This window comes from Oryx dammah, unplaced genomic scaffold (genome assembly GCF_014754425.2).
Source record: "Oryx dammah isolate SB20612 unplaced genomic scaffold, SCBI_Odam_1.1 HiC_scaffold_11, whole genome shotgun sequence".
Lineage (NCBI taxonomy): Eukaryota > Metazoa > Chordata > Mammalia > Artiodactyla > Bovidae > Oryx > Oryx dammah.
In genome coordinates this window covers 19,383,106-19,402,445 of record NW_024070195.1, presented here as the reverse complement: position 1 = coordinate 19,402,445, position 19,340 = coordinate 19,383,106, and the positions used below count along the sequence as shown (strand labels likewise).

The 19,340-nt window shown below is 39.6% G+C and overlaps 1 protein-coding gene across 5 annotated transcripts in view; it reads left to right on the top strand.

The window, feature by feature from the left end:
- LOC120870319 (cytidine monophosphate-N-acetylneuraminic acid hydroxylase) overlaps positions 1–4,284 on the top strand; it is an 83,143-nt gene extending 78,859 nt beyond the window's left edge. For 4 of the 5 annotated variants that reach the window (XM_040249946.1, XM_040249945.1, XM_040249947.1 and 1 more), the window contains 3 exons: positions 5–120; positions 2,514–2,610; positions 3,574–4,284. In XM_040249946.1, the coding sequence (XP_040105880.1) occupies positions 5–120; positions 2,514–2,589 (192 nt within the window). In that variant the 3' untranslated portion in view covers positions 2,590–2,610; positions 3,574–4,284. The remainder of the gene's footprint in view (positions 1–4; positions 121–2,513; positions 2,611–3,573) is intronic. The other variant, XM_040249949.1, reaches the window with a different exon arrangement.
- The last annotated feature ends 15,056 nt before the right edge of the window (positions 4,285–19,340 follow it).

Sequence of the window (19,340 nt, the reverse complement as noted above, 5' to 3'; positions counted from 1 at the left end):
TCAGATTCGGAGCCGGGTTGACGTCATCAGACACGTGGTGAAGAATGGTCTGCTCTGGGACGACCTGTATATAGGATTCCAAACCCGGCTCCAGCGGGATCCTGACATATATCATCATCTGTAAGTCTGAAAATGCTGGCCGTGCCCTAGACCACTGCAGAGGATGCTGTGGGTGTATAAGCAGTCAGTGGCTGACTCTGCCCCCAAATTTTGATGGATGTGGGCGATTCCACCATCAGCGCTTTATTTCTTTGTTAATCTGTTGAAAAGCAAATCTGGTTAGGAAAATAACATTTTAAGAGTCATTGTTTCTACATTCATGCAGATATGTTTCAGTCTCTTCTGAAAGTGGTTCTTGGTACAGGAAAGGGAAGGGCGTTATAAGAGAGAAAAGTGCCTGGCCGAGACAGGAACAAGGAGGGGTTGTTTATGTGCAAAGCCTTGATCGTTGAAGACAATCATTTCCCATCTCACATTTTTGTCAGTGCCCAGCTCTGAGCATGACTTTGGTGAGCTAGTTAGTTAAGGGGAATGGCCCTCTGAATCTCTACCTGCTTACACTTTAAAACCGTGCAAGTTTCTCACTGCAAAACTGTATATGTCTTTGAGACTATCATTGGACTAGCTGAGTTAAGGGTCAGGAAGGCCCACTTGCTATCTTCATATTTACAACATAAACAGCAAGAGGGAGAATACTTTCTTATCATTACCACTGACCTTCTGGAAAGTTCAGGAATTTAATTTTAAACAAGCAAAGCCTACTATCTAGTTTCTGCCTTGAGCTCAAAAGCACAGGCATGTCTTGAACTTTCTTTTTTATTTCTTTTTGAATGCTTTGAAATGATTTTTAAAACATTTAAAGAATGTAGAAGTATATAAAATAAAAAGAAATAAACCTACCCCACCCACACCTCCCTGAAAACTGTATCTGTTTTCTGCTGTTCCCTCCACCCACTCTCCCAGGTAACATTTTGTGTATCATCCCAGGCCTATTTCTTAAGTGCATCAGCACTTCAGTAACTTCATTTGTTCTCAATAAAACGTCCCACACAGTTGGGGAGGGGAGGTTATTGTTGCTGTTGTTCTTCAGTGTCATCCTAGTACATGTGTAATTTGCATTGTTACTCATTAATTTATCTTTGGGGTCCCTAGTGTTGGGACACATAGATCAACCTCAGACATTTTACCTGCTCAAAAATATTCCAAGTTTTGCTCATTTTCAGCAGCACTTATACTTCTTGTTCTGGAAAAAAAGGAAATGTAGCAACTTTGGGGGAGATTTGAAGGTTACTTTTCTTAAAAAAAATAATGCCATCTTGAGTTGGGAAGATCCCCTAGAGAAGGGAAAGGCTACCCACTCCAGTATTCTGGCCTGGAGAACTCCATGGACTATACAGTCCATGGGGTTGCAAAGAGTCGGACACGACTGAGAGTCTTTCACTTTCACTTGGAAGTTTCTGGGATACTGATGCTGAAGACTATTTTGTTGTATTGTTTTGATAACACAGGTCATAAATGTAAGAAAAGTGTAAGTGTAAGAGAATTCCATAATAAATCTTGGAAAGCAGTCACAGTCCAATTTATCTTTGTTGTTCTCAAAATGGGATTTATGAGTTTATTAAATATTTTTCTGGTCATAAAACCAATACATATCTACTGCAGGAATTTTTTTTTAATGTTTTTTAAAAAAAACCCTCCAAATAAACAGTTAAAACAACAAATGACCTCGCCATCCAGAGAGGCAATTAAATTTTGGTATCTAGTTCCTTTTGGAAAAGGAAATGGCAAACCACTCCAGTATTCTTGCCTGGAAAATTCCATGGACAGAGGAGCCTGGCGGGCTATGATCCATGGGGTCACAAACAGTCAGACAGGACTGAACAACTAACACACACACATCTTTCATCACAGGCAAGGTTTTTTTTTTTAATAAAAATGAGACAGTACTATATATACTTTTGTATCTATGTGTTTACTGAACAATCTCTGATGCACCCTGTAAGTTTCTAACTTTTCATTATTTGAAATGACGTTTTGGCAAATAAACTTGTTGATGTGTCGTGCATACGTTCATAGTGGTTTCTTAGGATAAATTCCTAGGAGTGGAGCTGCTAGTATCCAACACACGTGCAGCGTGTAGACTTTTGATGCATCTGCCAGATTGTTCTGAGGAAGGCAGCTCACCTTCCCAGAAATATTGTACCAGCCTGCTTACCTGCACCCTCACCAATACTGGGTCCTAATGCTTTTGTGTATAGAATGCAAATCTATATTTTACATATGCTAATTCCTTAAAGGAAGGCCTATCACAGACAAATAAAAATAAGACACAGTTGTCACGTTTTAAGGGACTGCATTCAACATACTGGAAATGTGAAACTAGAAAAATATCTAAAACAGCACAAGAAATGCTGTCTCAGGGAGAGCAGAGTACCAGGTACCAGACAGATCTTGGCAAAACAACGGGCATGGACGTTCCCCAAACATAATTTTCTGCTTTATCCCTTTTACAGGTTTTGGAACCATTTTCAAATAAAACTCCCCCTAACACCACCCGACTGGAAATCCTTCCTGATGTACTGTGGGTAGAGAGGACCTGAGATCTCCCAGGTAAAGCAGCTTGTGGATCTGGGAGACACATTTATATCCATCCCATCACATTTGTTTTTGGCATTTAAAGGTTGGGGGATATTTTTAATAAGCTGAAATGGAGGGAGGGATGATAGAATAATCCAGACAGAAGGAGTGAGTGAAGTTAAAAGGTTGGAAAATATAAGATGAGTTAGAGCAATGGCAGGGCCTCCTGGTGTGGCAGAGAAGGAAGGGAAAGCAGGAATGAGGCATGAATGGTCCTGGGAGAACAAAGAGTCAGGAGGTTCAATGGGGATGCTGAGGAGGTTCTGTAGTTGTGAAAAAGTGGGAGGCGTTAAAGGTAAGGAGGCAGCCGAATGAGGGATTGCCAAGTCCAGGGTCTTGCTGATGGAGCAGATCTGAATAAAGATAGGTGAAAGGACAGCTGTATAATGAAAGGGAGCAGAGATGAAGATCTCAGCTGTCGGGAGGTCGATGCGTGCATTTCCAAGTTGCCTTAGCAAGGAAGCAGGCGTATGGTGATCAACACTTGAGACTTGGAAACTGACCACTTGAATTAAAATCTTGGTTCTGTCACCTACTTTGTGACCTTTGGGGAATCTATGTCTCCGATTTTCATCTATGAAGTGAACATAATAATAGCACCTACCTCATGGGGTTATGTCGTATTCTTCAGGGCCTTCTAGAAGAGTGAATGACGCATGGTAAGTGTACAATAAACGTTGACCATAACAGCCTTATGAAAGAAACAGGAGAATCATGGGACCTATAACCACTCATAGGGCAAATCTATGAAAAGTTGGGAGCAGAGTCATTTCAGTTTACAGCCCAGCTTTAGAGTCTGGCTTATCTTAAAGCATCATAGACTATATAACCTAACTAAAGACTAAAAATAAAAAGTCACCTGAGTGCAATAAAAACTGAAAAAATGTTGAAAAGAGTTTCATACTGCTGTTCATTAGTAATATCTTTAATTCACAGGGATACTAAGCTGCATGAAAAATTCAAGTATTCATTGATGCTGTATCTTGAACATGAAGCTTAGACCAAAGAGACTATGTATGCCTTACTGACATCAGCAATGGATAATCAAATGTGTTTGTGAAATGTTCACATATCTTATGTTTGTGGATCACTACATAGCCAGAGTACTGATATTTTAATTATTCTGTCCATAATTTTCTGTAAAAGAACCCATGAATGCCATAGGAACAAATTCTCTGTGGAAAACAAAGACAACAGGAGATGTAAATCCAAGTACAGAAGAAGTAGAACAGGAGGAGAAAAGGTTTCCTAGAAGACAAGGAAAAGAAAAGGATGGGGGAGCAGACGTTGGGTTAGAAGAAGAGAAGAAAGGAGAGAAATAGATAAATGAGGGGCTATAAGAAGAAACTGAGGAAGAGAAAAAGTTAAAATGGAACTGAAAAAGGATGTAAACATAGACATTTTGTTCCTTAATAGATTGACTCCCCAGATAGAGTCCATGAATATAACTGAGTAAGAAGCGTTCATGAGCTGTTGGCAGTTTTTGAAAAAGTTTCATTGAAATCATATATTTACCAAAACAAGGCTGCAGAGGCTACCCAAGATGTAAAATTTCACTGGGACTGAAATAATTTTGGTTCAGTGACAAAAATTTATTACTTAATGTATATTATAAATTCTAACAAATAGTGGTATCTTTGAATAAAATATATGAACACTAGCTAATGATCAAGTGAGTCCTATAGACAAAAATCTTTCAAGGTCAATAGAATAATCAACAGTCAAGACCTATATCTTGAAAAAATTAAGAAGTCCTCTTCTTTTTTTTTTTTTTTTTGACTTGGTGATTTGTGCTCTATCTGCACCAACTCCAGAAGTCCTCTTCTGAATACTTGAAAACACTGTTGCAGTGGTTAAAACCCACAACTAATTTATGTTTCTGTTAATGTCTGTAGTTTTGGATGATTTTCCTGTGATTATCACACTATCTCCAGGAATATGTGATTGTTGACTATGTTTCTATTTTAATATTGATGTTTCTAGTACACACAACCTCTCATTGATCTGAACATCAGAACTGATTTCCTAATTGCGTATACTACCTCTTTAATTCTGAAGATTAAGATTTAAGATTCTCCTTAAATCTCATGATTATCTACTTCTTACAAAGATAATAATATGATATTTGGTGTCTCTGATTCACTTCATACATTCTACCTATGTTTTGTGATTTACACTCTATAGTAAATTATTCAATTATTACTGAAAATAAATGTATATCAGTATATGAATATATGATGAAATGTGTATGAGGAGCAAATAAAAGATTATTTTAAAATATGGATGTTTTCTTACCACCAAGCCTATCTTTGTTTTCATACTGTCTTCCTAGCTATCATCTTCTGATACCCTGACTCCAGCAATTCTTTGATATTACAAGACCTTTAGTCCATTGACCCTGCATGTCCTCACTTTTCTTGTTAGTCATCTTCAATTCTTTTCTACTTGTGTCCACATCACCCTCTTCTGTCATTTTTCTACCCTACCTGCCCTCTTTCCCTCTCTCATATCTCAGATCTCACTTCCATGACTTCCAAACTATGAGATCATTCTTTATACTTTGCCCTAACATCCACTGTATCAACAGATCCCATCACCTTTACTTTCAAAATATACCCAGGGTATAACCACTTTCCACCATCTCCACTGCTATCAACATCAGGAGAAAACGGAAACACACAGAGGTAATCTTGGCATTAGGGGCTGGTTTTCTTCATGCCATGGAGAGGGCAGGAGAAGGGGACGACAGAGGATGAGACGGTTGGATGGCATCACCCACTCAATGGACATGGGTTTGGGTGGAGTCCGGGAGTTGGACAGGGAGGCCTGGCGTGCTGTGGTTCATGGGGTCGCAAAGAGTCAGACACGACTGAGTGACTGAACTGAACTGAACTGACTGGATAGGCATCTGTTCCTGCCAAGAAAGGCTAACAAGCTGAATGCCTTGAAACAAGCTCAGAGCCATTCAAGGCGATGCTGGGAAAGCCATCTTTAGGGAGGTGACTTGCAGACTGCACAATCCTAAAGCTACTTTAGAGGGTACCAGGGTAACAGCTAGCAGCTGGGAACTGTTGCTCATCTCATATTTCAGGAGCCCAACTCTGAAGAAATGAAAGAACAGAAACCACTTCCTTCTCTAGTGCTCCTCTAGTGCCCTCTACAGACAAAGCTTAACTTCATACTAGCTATCGGGTGTTTTTTTTTTTTTCAAATTTTATTTTTTTACTTTACAGTACTGTATTGGTTTTGCCATACATTGACATGAGTCCGCCACAGGTGTTCATGAGTTCCCAACCCTGAATCCTTCTCCCACCACTCTCCCCATATCATCTCTCTGGGTCATCCCAGTGCACCAGCCCCAAGCACCCTATATCCTGTATCGAACCTAGACTAGCGATTCGTTTCTTACATGATAGTATACATGTTTCAATGCCCTTCTCCCAAATCATCCCACCCTCTCCCTCTCCCTCTCCCACAGAGTCCAAAAGTCTGTTCTTTACATCTGTGTCTCTTTTGCTGTCTTGCATAGAGGGTTATCATTACCATCTTTCTAAATTCTATATATATGTGTTAGTATACTGTATTGGGGTTTTTCTTTCTGGCTTAATTCATTCTGTATAATCAGCTCCAGTTTCATCCACCTCATTAGAACTGATTCAAATATATTCTTTTTAATGGCTGAGTAATACTCCATAGTGTATACGTACCACAGCTTTCTTATCCATTCATCTGCTGATGGACATCTAGGTTGCTTCCATGTCCTGGCTATTATAAACAGTGCTGCGGTGAACATTGGGGTACACGTGTCTCTTTCAGTTCTGGTTTCCTCGGTGTGTATGCCCAGCAGTGGGATTGCTGGGTCATAAGGCAGTTCTATTTGTAGTTTTTTAAGGAATCTCCACACTGTTCTCCATAGTGGCTGTACTAGTTTGCATTCCTACCAACAGTGTAAGAGGGTTCCCTTTTATCCACACCCTCTCCAGCACTTATTGCTTGTGGACTTCTGGATCGCAGCCATTCTGACTGGTGTGAAGTGGTACCTCATTGTGGTTTTGATTTGCATTTCTCTAATAATGAGTGATGTTGAGCATCTTTTCATGTGTTTGTTAGCCATCCGTATGTCTGCTTTGGAGAAATGTCTATTTAGTTCTTTGGCCCATTTTTTGATTGGGTCATTTATTTTTCTGGACTTGAGCTGCATAAGTTGCTTGTATATTTTTGAGGTTAGTTGTTTGTCAGTTGCTTCATTTGCTATTATTTTCTCCCATTCTGAAGGCTGTCTTTTCACCTTGCTTATAGTTTTCTTTGTTGTGCAGAAGCTTTTAATTTTAATTAGGTCCCATTTGTTTATTTTTGCTTTTATTTCCAGTATTCTGAGAGATGGATCATAGAGGATCCTGCTGTGATTTATGTCGGAGAGTGTTTTGCCTATGTTCTCCTCTAGGAGTTTTATAGTTTCTGGTCTTACGTTTAGATCTTTAATCCATTTTGAGTTTATTTTTGTGAATGGTGTTAGAAAGTGATCTAGTTTCATTCTTTTACAAGTGGTTGACCAGTTTCCCCAGCACCACTTGTTAAAGAGATTGTCTTTAATCCATTGCATATTCTTGCCTCCTTTAAGGTGTCCATAGGTGTGTGGATTTATCTCTGGGCTTTCTATTTTGTTCCATTGATCTATATTTCTGTCTTTGTGCCAGTACCACACTGTCTTGATGACTGTGGCTTTGTAGTAGAGCCTGAAGTCAGGCAGGTTGATTCCTCCAGTTCCATTCTTCTTTCTCAAGATTGCTTTGGCTATTCGAGGTTTTTTGTATTTCCATACAAATTGTGAAATTATTTGTTCTAGCTCTGTGAAAAATACCGCTGGTAGCTTGATAGGTGTTGCATTGAATCTGTAGATTGCTTTGGGTAGTATACTCATTTTCACTCTATTGATTCTTCTGATCCATGAACATGGTATATTTCTCCATCTATTAGTGTCCTCTTTGATTTCTTTCATCAGTGTTTTATAGTTTTCTATATATAGGTCTTTAGTTTCTTTAGGTAGATATATTCCCAAGTATTTTATTCTTTTCGTTGCAGTGGTGAATGGAATTGTTTCCTTAATTTCTTTTTCTGCTTTCTCATTATTAGTGTATAGGAATGCAAGGGATTTCTGTGTGTTAATTTTATATCCTGCAACTTTACTATATTCATTGATTAGTTCTAGTAATTTTCTGGTGGAGTCTTTAGGGTTTTCTATGTAGAGGATCATGTCATCTACAAACAGTGAGAGTTTTACTTCTTCTTTTCCAATTTGGATTCCTTTTATTTCTTTTTCTGCTCTGATAGCTGTGGCCAAAACTTCCAGAACTATGTTGAATAGTAGCGGTGAAAGTGGGCACCCTTGTCTTATTCCTGATTTTAGGGGAAATGCTTTCAATTTTTCACCATTGAGGATAATGTTTGCTGTGGGTTTGTCATATATAGCTTTTATTATGAGGTATGTTCCTTCTATTCCTGCTTTCTGGAGAGTTTTTATCATAAATGGATGTTGAATTTTGTCAAAGGCTTTCTCTGCATCTATTGAGATAATCATATGGCTTTTATTTTTCAATTTGTTAATGTGGTGAATTACATTGATTGATTTGCAGATATTGAAGAATACTTGCATCCCTGGGATAAAGCCCACTTGGTCATGGTATATGATCTTTTTAATGTGTTGCTGGATTCTGATTGCTAGAATTTTGTTAGGATTTTTGCATCTATGTTCATCAGTGATATCGGCCTGTAGTTTTCTTTCCTTGTGGCATCTTTGTCCGGTTTTGGTATTAGGGTGATGGTGGCCTCATAGAATGAGTTTGGAAGTTTACCTTCCTCTGCAATTTTCTGGAAGAATTTGAGTAGGATAGGTGTTAGCTCTTCTCAAAATTTTTGGTAGAAATCAACTGTGAAGCCATCTGGACCTGGGCTTTTGTTTGCTGGAAGATTTCTGATTACGGTTTCAATTTACGTGCTTGTGATGGGTCTGTTAAGATTTTCTATTTCTTCCTGGTTCAGTTTTGGAAAGTTGTACTTTTCTAAGAATTTGTCCATTTCTTCCATGTTGTCCATTTTATTGGCATATAATTGCTGATAGTAGACTCTTATAATCCTTTGTATTTCTGTATTGTCTGTTGTGATCTCTCCATTTTCATTTCTAATTTTATTGATTTGATTTTTCTCTCTTTGTTTCTTGATGAGTCTGGCTAATGGTTTGTCAATTTTATTTATCCTTTCAAAGAACCAGCTTTTGGCTTTGTTGATTTTGCTGTGGTCTGTTTTGTTTCTTTTGCATTTATTTCTGCCCTAATTTTTAAGATTTCTTTCCTTCTACTAACACTGGGGTTCTCCATTTCTTCCTTTTCTAGTTGCTTTAGGTGTAGAGTTAGGTTATTTACTTGACTTTTTTTCTTGTTTCTTGAGGTATGCCTGTATTGCTATGAACTTTCCCCTTAACACTGCTTTTATAGTGTCCCACAGGTTTTGGGTTGTTGTATTTTCATTTTCATTCATTTCTATACATATTTTGATTTCTTTTTTGATTTCTTCTGTGACTTGTTGGTTATTCAGAAGCGTGTTTTTCAGCCTCCATATGTTGGAATTTTTAATAGTTTTTCTCCTGTAATTGAGAATGCATTATGGTCAGAAAAGATGCTTGGAATGATTTCAATTTTTTTGAATTTATCAAGGCTAGATTTATGGCCCAGGATGTGATCTATCCTGGAGAAGGTTCTGTGATCACTTGAGAAAAAAGGTGAAATTCATTGTTTTAGGGTGAAATGTCCTATAGATATCAATTAGGTCCAACTGGTCTATTGTATCATTTAAAGTTTGTGTTTCTTTGTTAATTTTCTGTTTAGTTGATCTGTCCATAGGTGTGAGTGAGGTATTAAAGTCTCCCACTATTATTGTGTTATTGTGAATTTCCCCTTTCATACTTGTTAGCATTTGTCTTACATATTGCGGTGCTCCTATGTTGGGTGCATATATATTTATAATTGTTATATCTTCTTCTTGGATTGATCCTTTGATCATTATGTAGTGGCCTTCTTTGTCTCTTTTCACAGCCTTTGTTTTAAACTCTATTTTATCTGATATGAGTATAGCTACTCCTGCTTTCTTTTGGTCTCTATTTGCATGGAATATCTTTTTCCAGCCCTTTACTTTCAGTCTGTATGTGTTCCTTGTTTTGAGGTGGGTCCTTGTAGACAACATATATAGGGGTCTTGTTTTTGTATCCATTCAGCCAGCCTTTGTCTTTTGGTTGGGGCATTCAACCCATTTATGTTTAAGGTAATTATTGATAAGTATGATCCTGTTGCCATTTACTTTATTGATTTGGGTTCAGGTTTATACACCCTTTTTGTGTTTCCTGTCTAGAGAATATCCTTCAGCATTTGTTGGAGAGCTGGTTTGGTGGTGCTGAATTCTGTCAGCTTTTGCTTGTCTGTAAAGCTTTTGATTTCTCCTTCATATTTGAATGAGATTCTTGCTGGGTACAGTAATCTGGGCTGTAGGTTATTTTCTTTCATCACTTTGTATGTCTTGCCATTTCCTCCTGGCCTGAAGAGTTTCTATTGAAAGATCAGCTGTTAACCTTATGGGAATCCCCTTGTGTGTTATTTGTTGTTTTTCCCTTGCTGCTTTTAATATTTGTTCTTCATGTTTGATCTTTGTTAATTTGATTAATATATGTCTTGGGGTATTTTGCTTTGGGTTTATCCTGTTTGGGACTCTCTGGGTTTCTTGGACTTGGGTGATAATTTCCTTCCCCATTTTAGGGAAGTTTTCAACTATTATCTCCTCAAGTATTTTCTCATGGTCTTTTTTTTTTGTCTTCTTCTGGGACTCCTATAATTTGAATGTTGGAGCGTTTCATATTGTCCTGGAGGTCTCTGAGATTGTCCTCATTTCTTTTAATTCATTTTTCTTTTTTCCTCTCTGAGTCATTTATTTCTACCATTCTATCTTCTCTTTCACTAATCCTATCTTCTGCCTCTGTTATTCTACTATTTGTTGCCTCCAGAGTGTTTCTGATCTCATTTATTGCATTATTCATTATATACTGACTCTTTTTTATTTCTTCTAGGCCCTTGTTATACCTTTCTTGCATCTTCTCAGTCCTTGTCTCCAGACTATTTATCTGTGATTCCATTTTGATTTCAAGATTTTGGATCATTTTCACTATCATTATTTGGAATTCTTTATCGGGTAGATTCCCTATCTCTTCCTCTTTTGTTTGGTTTGGTGGGCATTTATCCTGTTCCTTTACCTGCTGGGTATTCCTCTATCTCTTCATCTTGGTTATATTGCTGTGTTTGGGGTGGCCTTTCTGTATTCTGGCAATTTGTGAAGTTCTCTTTATTATGGAGTTTCCCTGCTGTGGATGGGATTGTATCAGTGGCTTGTCAAGGTTTCTTGGTTAGGGAAGCTTGTGTCGGAGTTCTGGTGGGTGGAGCTGGATTTCATCTCTCTGGAGTGCAATGAAGTGTCCAGTAATGAGTTATGAGATGTCAGTGGTTTTGGAGTAACTTGAGCTGCCTGTATTTTGAAGCTCAGGGGTATGTTCCTGTGTTGCTGGAGAATTTGCGTGGTATGTCTTGCTCTGGAACTTGTAGGCCCTTGGGTGGTGCTTGGTTTCAGTGTAGGTATGGAGGCTTTTGATGAGCTCCTATCTATTAATGTTCCCTGGAGTCAGGAGTTCTCTGATGTTCTCAGAATTTGGACTTAAGTCTCCTGCTTCTGGCTTTCAGTTTTATTTTTACAGTAGCTTCAAGACTTCTCCATCTATACAGCACCGATGATAAAACATCTAGGTTAGAAATGAAAAGTTTCTCCACACTGAGGTGCACCCAGAGAGGCTCACTGAGTTACATGGACAAGAGAAGAGGGAGGGGGGAGTTAGAGGTGACTGGAATGAGATGAGGTGGGATCAGAAGAGGAGAGAGCAAGCTAGGTAGTAATCACTTCCTTATGTGCACTCCACAGTCTGGACCGCTCAGAGATGTTCACGGAGTTATACAGAGAAGAGGAGAGGGAGGAAGGAGACAGAGGTGGCCAGGAGCAGAAAAGGGGGAAAGGAAAAGGAGAAAGACAGATCCAGCCAGTAAACAGTTCCCTAAGTGTTCTCCACTGTCTGGAACACACAGAGATTCATGGAGTTGGGTAGAGAAGAGAAGGGGGAAGGAGGAGACAGAGGCAAACTGGTGGAGAAAAAGGGGAGTTCAAAGGAGGAGAGAGCCGTCAAGCCAGTAATCTCGCTCTCAAGTAAAAATGGGTACTGAAGATTGGGTTTTTAAAGGTACAAAAGTGATCACAAATACCAAAAAGCAAAGATTAAAAATCTGTTTTTGAAGACAATGATCTGCTTTTCTGGGTGCCTGATGTCCTCTGCCAGCATTCAGAAGTTGTTTTGTGAAGTTTACTCAGCATTGAAATGTTCTTTTCATGAATTTGTGAGGGAGAAAGTGGTCTCCCCATTCTATTCCTCCACCATCTTCTCCTTCCAAATATTTTCATTCTTGAAAATCTTTTCCTGATGTGGTCCATCTTTCCAGAATTTTTCCTCCTAGACTCTAGGGAACCATATGCAGAGGCCTTAAGAGTTTCCAGCATAGAACTGCCACACCAACACCTCAAGTCCACGCACACTGTGCTGAAGAGTTGCTCCTGGAACCTCAATACAACATCCTAGCTGTTGTTTTGTTGCTAAGTAGCGTCCAGACTTTTGTGACCCAATGGACTATAGCCTGCCAGCTTCCTGTGTCCATGGGAGTTTCCAGGCAAGAATATTGGAGTGGGTTGCCATCTCCTTCTCTAGAGTAGCTTCCTGACCCAGGGATAGAACCTGCATATCCTGCATTGGCAGGTGGATTCTTTACCATTGAGCCACCAGGGAAGCCTAGCAAAGGAGAAATAATTCTTTTTTGCATAGCTGGCAATAAAGAATGGACTTGAAGTTGAAAGCCAAAAATTGATAACTGACACGCACCTGATAAGAAGACATTTTGTAATCTCTGGGGTAATTAGGATAATCATTTAAGGAACTAGAATGCGTAACCACAAAGGTCATAAAGGAAAAATGAAATCATTTTAAAAGTTACCTGTGAAAGAAATCAATTAAAGGAAAGATAACATAAATGGGACAATCAAAAGCAAAAATCAAGATAGTAGATTATATCAATAATTGCATTAAATGTAAATGAATTAAATGCTGTCATTAAAAGACAGATTGACAGACTGGATTCCAAAAAACTCTGCTAACAAGACATACACTTAAAAGATAAGTATACTAAAAGCTTGAAAGAAAAAATCAGAGGAAATACATACCATGAAAATTCTCATAAAAAAGATGCCGTAGGTGTCTTAACATCAGACAAGGATGAATACCTCATCATGTTACAAGTTTTAGTGAATCAGGAAGCTATAAAAATTGGTATATGCACAAAACAAAAGCCTCAAAATGTATAAAAGAATGACATAACTAAAAGAAGAAATACATAAGTTCAACTCAAAGATAATTGAAGACACTCTTCTCAGTAAGTAAACGATAAGCCAAGAAAACACATTCAAGCCTATTCTTGTACATCTTCTCTTCAGAATTTTAAGATCAGTTTATCATGTTCCAACTTGCTTTGAAAAAATTTACTATCAACAACTTAATTTTATCATCTGTTAAGGATCTGAGACATTCTAGTGAGGGAATGCTGAGACCTGGCCTGATGCAGGTGGGGTGCAGAGGAAAGGATACATGTAGACGGAGGCAGAGACATCCTGTCCTGAAGATGTCACAGTTTTTAAATACATAAAGATTTTGAAGGACCACTAAGTAACTAGAATTATTTTCCTTGATGCCCAAGGCTGGATACCCACCTAGCCTCCTTGTTTACTGCCAGGTAATAAGTAACTTGCCAAAGAAAGGATATATGTTAAGACATGAAAAAAACCTGTTAATTGATGTCCCTTGTTTATAAGTAAATTGTAGGGTAATAATTATACTTCTTTGAGTTATTTGACAGACCATTATAGCTTTAAGAAACTGCTGTGATTTCAACTAGACTGGTAACTATTTAAAAATGATTTCAGTTCTATAAATAGCCATTGAAAATGTCTTCCTTATGTAATATACATTCCAACAAGAAGTGAATAAGATCTCAAGAAAACAGTAATATTTTGTCAAGGGATATATATATAAAGGAAAACTAGAACAAATGGGAAAGTATATTATTCTCCGGGTGGAAATATTTCGTGTTGTACAAATCTCTACTACTACTACTACTACTACTAAGTTGCTTCAGTCGTGTCCAACTCTGTGCGACCCCATAGAAGGCCCCCCACCAGGCTCCGCCGTCCCTGGGATTCTCCAGGCAAGAATACTGGAGTGGGTTGCCATTTCCTTCTCCAATGCATGAAAGTGAAAAGTCAAAGTGAAGTCGCTCAGTCATCTCCGACTCTTTGCGACCCCATGGACTGTAGCCCACCAGGCTCCTCCCTCCATGGGATTTTCCCGGCAAGAGTACTGGAGTGGGGTGCCATTGCCTTCTCCCGTACAAATCTCTAAATTCAGTTAAATCCCAATAAATATCTAAAATTCATAAAGAACCCTGACAAATAAATTATTAAAATGTAAACAATGAAATAGAAAAACTTGCAAGAAATATGAATAGGAAATTTTCTAAGGATATACAAGTGGCCAATGAATGAGTTAGAAGAAGCTTAAATTCATTAATAAGGTGTACCAGGATAAGCTTACAAGAAGGCTCATTTGCAAAATTATTTAACATTTTAAAAATGAGAAGAAACAAGTATCTAGCAATTGTGACATAATTAAATGTATCAGAGTAAATCATACTAATAGTGGTTAAAAACAATGAGGTAAAGATATATTATTGATTCAGAAAGACTTATGATACAGATTTTAAAAAGAATCAGCTTGCAAAGAATACAATATTATAAGTTTTATATTAAAATAGCACTACAGGGAATTCCCTGGTTGTACAGGGGTTAGAACTCCGTGCTTCACTGTAGGGGGTACGGGTTTGATCCCTGGTCAGGGATCAAAGTTCCACAAGTCACACGGCCAAAAAAATTTTTCTTAAAATTAAACCACTACATATAGTAATGTGTACATGAATACGTGCGTGTGTGTGACTCTAATGAAGATTTGGAGAGCTTTACATCAGTCTATTAACGGAGCAGACAAGCTAGGAGAAGGCAGGTAACAGGATCCTTCATTTCTTGATTAATATACTTTTGTGTAGTTTAAATGTATTAACAAGAAAGCATTCCTGTATTTATTATGTAATTAAGAAAACAAACATTAGTATACATAGTATTGTAGACTCTAAATCCACCCTCTAACTCAGTTCTACTATTTTAAATATTTTTTTCCGGTTTTATTCAATATTCCTATTCTTTGGGGTATACATTTTTTATTTTGCTATGTGTTAAAATAATTTTAATGTCTGCAATATTCCACATTCTGAATGAACAAGAACTAACTCTTCTCTTGCTGAACATTATCTAATCTTATGAAGACTCTCATCCATTTTACTTTTTTCATATTTTTGGATTCTTTTCTTGGGATAGAATTCTTCAAGTTGGATTACTGACTTGAAGGATATGAACAGTTTGGCTTTTGGTAGCACCTCATCAATCTGCCAGCTAAGGAACAGACCCCTACAACATATGGACAATCTCTCATGCTATGCTTGCATTAGTTCGTTCGCCACGGAGCTCTCTAACGTTAATTCTGCACACATTACACACTTTCTTGCTTGCAAGTCTTATTATACTATTTCCCTTTTTAACATTCCTTCATTTTTTCTGAAAAAGAGCAACAACAAAGAACACTTAATACACATATGTATTCTAAAGCATTAACCTAATTGTAAGAAAGAAGATAAAACTTTGCCTATCCCCTACCCCCCAAAATGATTATTTTGGTAGCTGAAACTCAAGAGTTAATTTACCCAGTATCATAGACCATATTGGGCTTTCCTGGTGGCTCAGAGGTTAAAGCTCAGCATTCCTGCCTGCAACGCGGGAAACCTGGGTTCGATTCCTGGGTTGGGAAGATCCCCTGGAGAAGGAAATGGCAACCCACTCCAGTATTCTTGCCTGGAGAATCCCAGGGACGGAGGAGCCTGGCGGGCTACAGTCCACGGCGTCACAAAGAGTCGGACACGACTGACCGACTTCACTATAGACCATAGAGATTTTAAGAATATGTATTTCCCCCCGAGGACGCAATTAATCTATATTAATCAGAAGGCAGAAAAATGTGCCTTGAATGGTCCCAGTTTTCCTGGCTTGGTCCTAGTCCTGCATTGATTGGTCCTCTTCACAGCGGAGTCGAGGTTAGCTTTGGAAACTGCAATGAGCCGCAGTCACCGATAGGTGGCGGAAGAGGAGCGCGTCCAAACCCCGCGGCGCGCGAGCCCGCTCTCTGCGGCCGGCGTCTGGATGCGGCCTGAGTCCTGCAGGTCGCGGGCTCCGAGGTGGCTTCAGAGTATCTCCAGCTGTCACTCTTGCCAGAATCCTCTTCCTCTGGTGTTTGTGGGGAGAGGGGTTCAGCTGTCCCTCAGCAGCTCGCCCTCGTCGTCCCCGGCTTCTCCGCTGAGCACCAGGCACCTGTCGCCCGGCGTCCGCGCCGCTGGCTGGCGGACTGAAGGTACGGGCTCTTCACCCCAGCGCTGGCTGAAGTCAGGGAACGGCGGGGCAGGAGGCAAAGTTGTGCGCGAAGCATGGCGTCGCCCTGTGTCGTGGGAAAAACCAGAGGCATCAAATCCTTACAGGATTGCAAGCAAGAAAGTGTGTAATGTGTGCCTGGGCGGTGAGGGCAGGGGCGCGGGGGGTTCAGTTCAGTTCAGTTCAGTCGCTCAGTCGTGTCTGACTCTTTGCGACCCCGTGAATCGCAGCACGCCAGGCCTCCCTGTCCATCACCAACTCCCAGAGTTCACTCAGACTCACATCCATCGAGTCCGTGATGCCATCCAGCCATCTCATCCTCAGTCGTCCCCTTCTCCTCCTGCCCCCAATCCCTCCCAGCATCAGAGTCTTTTCCAGTGAGTCAACTCTGCATGAGGTGGCCAAAGTGGTGGAGTTTCAGCTTTAGCATCATTCCTTCCAATGAATACCCAGGACTGATCTCCTTTAGAATGGACTGGTTGGGTCTCCTTGCAGTCCAAGGGACTCTCAAGAGTCTTCTCCAACACCACAGTTCAAAAGCATCAATTCTTCGGTGCTCAGCTTTCTTCACAGTCCAACTCTCACATCCATACATGACCAGTGGAAAAAGCCTAGCCTTGACTAGACGGACCTTTGTTGGCAAAGTAATGTCTCTGCTTTTGAATATGCTATCTAGGTTGGTCATAACTTTTCTTCCAAGGAGTAAGTGTCTTTTACTTTCATGGCTGCAATCACCATCTGCAGTGATTTTGGAGCCCCCAAAAATAAAGTCTGACACTGTTTCTCCATCTATTTCCCATGAAGTGATGGGACCAGATGCCATGATCTTAGTTTTCTGAATGTTGAGCTTTAAGCCAACTTTTTCATTCTCTTTCACTTTCATCAAGAGGCTTTTTAGTTCCTCTTCACTTTCTGCCATAAGGGTGGAGTCATCTGCATATCTGAGGTTATTGATATTTTTCCTGGCAATCTTGATTCTAGCTTGTGCTTCTTCCAGCCCAGCATTTCTCATAATGTACTCTGCATAGAAGTTAAATAAGCAGGGTGACAATATACAGCCTTGACGTTCTCCTTTTCCTATTTGGAACAAGCCTGTTGTTCCATGTCCAGTTCTAACTGTTGCTTCCTGACCTGCATACAGGTTTCTCAGGAGGCAGGTCAGGCAGTCAAAGGCTTTAGCATAGTCAATAAAGCAGAAATAGATGTTTTTCTGGAACTCTCTTGCTTTTTCCATGATCCAGCGGATGTTGGCAATTTGATCTCTGGTTCCTCTGCCTTTTCTAAAACCAGCTTGAATATCTGGAAGTTCACGGTTCACGTATTGCTGAAGCCTGGCTTGGAGAATTTTGAGCATTACTTTACTAGTGTGTGAGATGAGTGCAATTGTGCAGTAGTTTGAGCATTCTTTGGCATTGCCTTTCTTTGGGACTGGAATGAAAACTGACGTTTTACAGTCCTGTGGCCACTGCTGAGATTTTCAAATTTGCTGGCATATTGAGTGCAGCACTTTCATAGCATCATCTTTCAGGATTTGAAATAGCTCAACTGGAATTCCATCACCTCCACTAGCTTTGTTTGTAGTGATACTTTCTAAGGCCCACTTGACTTCACATTCCAGGATGTGTGGCTCTAAGTGAGTGATCACACCATCATGATTATCTTGGTTGTGAAGATCTTTTTTGTACAGTTCTTCCGTGTATTCTTGCCCCCTCTTCTTAAGATCTTCTGCTTCTGTTAGGTCCATACCATTTCTGTCCTTTATCGAGCCCATCTTTGCATGAAATGTCCCCTTGGTATCTCTAATTTTCTTGAAGAGATCTCTAGTCTTTCCCATTCTGTTCTTTTCCCCTATTTCTTTGCATTGATCGCTGAGGAAGGCTTTCTTATCTCTCCTTGCTATTCTTTGGAACTCTGCATTCAGATGCTTATATTTTTCCTTTTCTCCTTTGCTTTTTGCTTCCCTTCTTTTCACAGCTGTTTGTAAGGCCTCCACAGACAGCCATTTTGCTTTTTTGCATTTCTTTTCCATGGGGATGGTCTTGATGCCTGTCTCCTGTACAATGTCAAGAACCTCATTCCATAGTTCATCAGGCACTCTATCTATCAGATCTGGGCCCTTAAATCTATTTCTCACTTCCACTGTATAATCATAAGGGATTTGATTTAGGTCATACCTGAATGGTCTAGTAGTTTTCCCTACTTTCTTCAATTTAAGTCTGAATTTGGCAATAAGGATTTCATCATCTGAGCCACAGTCAGCTCCCGGTCTTCTTTTGCTGACTGTATAGAGCTTCTCCATCATTGGCTGCAAAGAATATAATCAATCTGATTTCAGTGTTGACCATCTGGTGATGTCCATGTGTAGAGTCTTCTCTTGTGTTGTCGGAAGAGGGTGTTGGCTATGACCAGTGTGTTCTCTTGGCAAAACTCTATTAGTCTTTGCCCTGCTTCATTCCGTGTTCCAAGGCCAAATTTGCCTGTTACTCCAGGTGTTTCCTGACTTCCTACTTTTGCATTCCGGTCCCCTATAATGAAAAGGACATCTTTTTTGGGTGTTAGTTCTAAAAGGTCTTGTAGGTCTTAATAGAACCGTTTAACTTCAGCTTCTTCAGCGTTACTGGTTGGGGCATAGACTTGGATTACTGTGATATTGAATGGTTTGCCTTGGAAACGAACAGAGATCATTCTGTCGTTTTTGAGATTGCATCCGAGTACTGCATTTAGGACTCTTGTTGACCATGATGGCTACTCCATTTCTTCTGAGGGATTCCTGCCCACAGTAGTAGATATAATGGTCATCTGAGTTAAATTCACCCATTCCAGTCCATTTTAGTTCACTGATTCCTAGAATGTCGACGTTCACTCTTGCCATCTCCTGTTTGACCACTTCCAATTTGCCTTGATTCATGGACCTGACATTCCAGGTTCCTATGCAATATTGCTCTTTACAACATCGGACCTTGCTTCTATCACCAGTCAGATCCACAACTGGG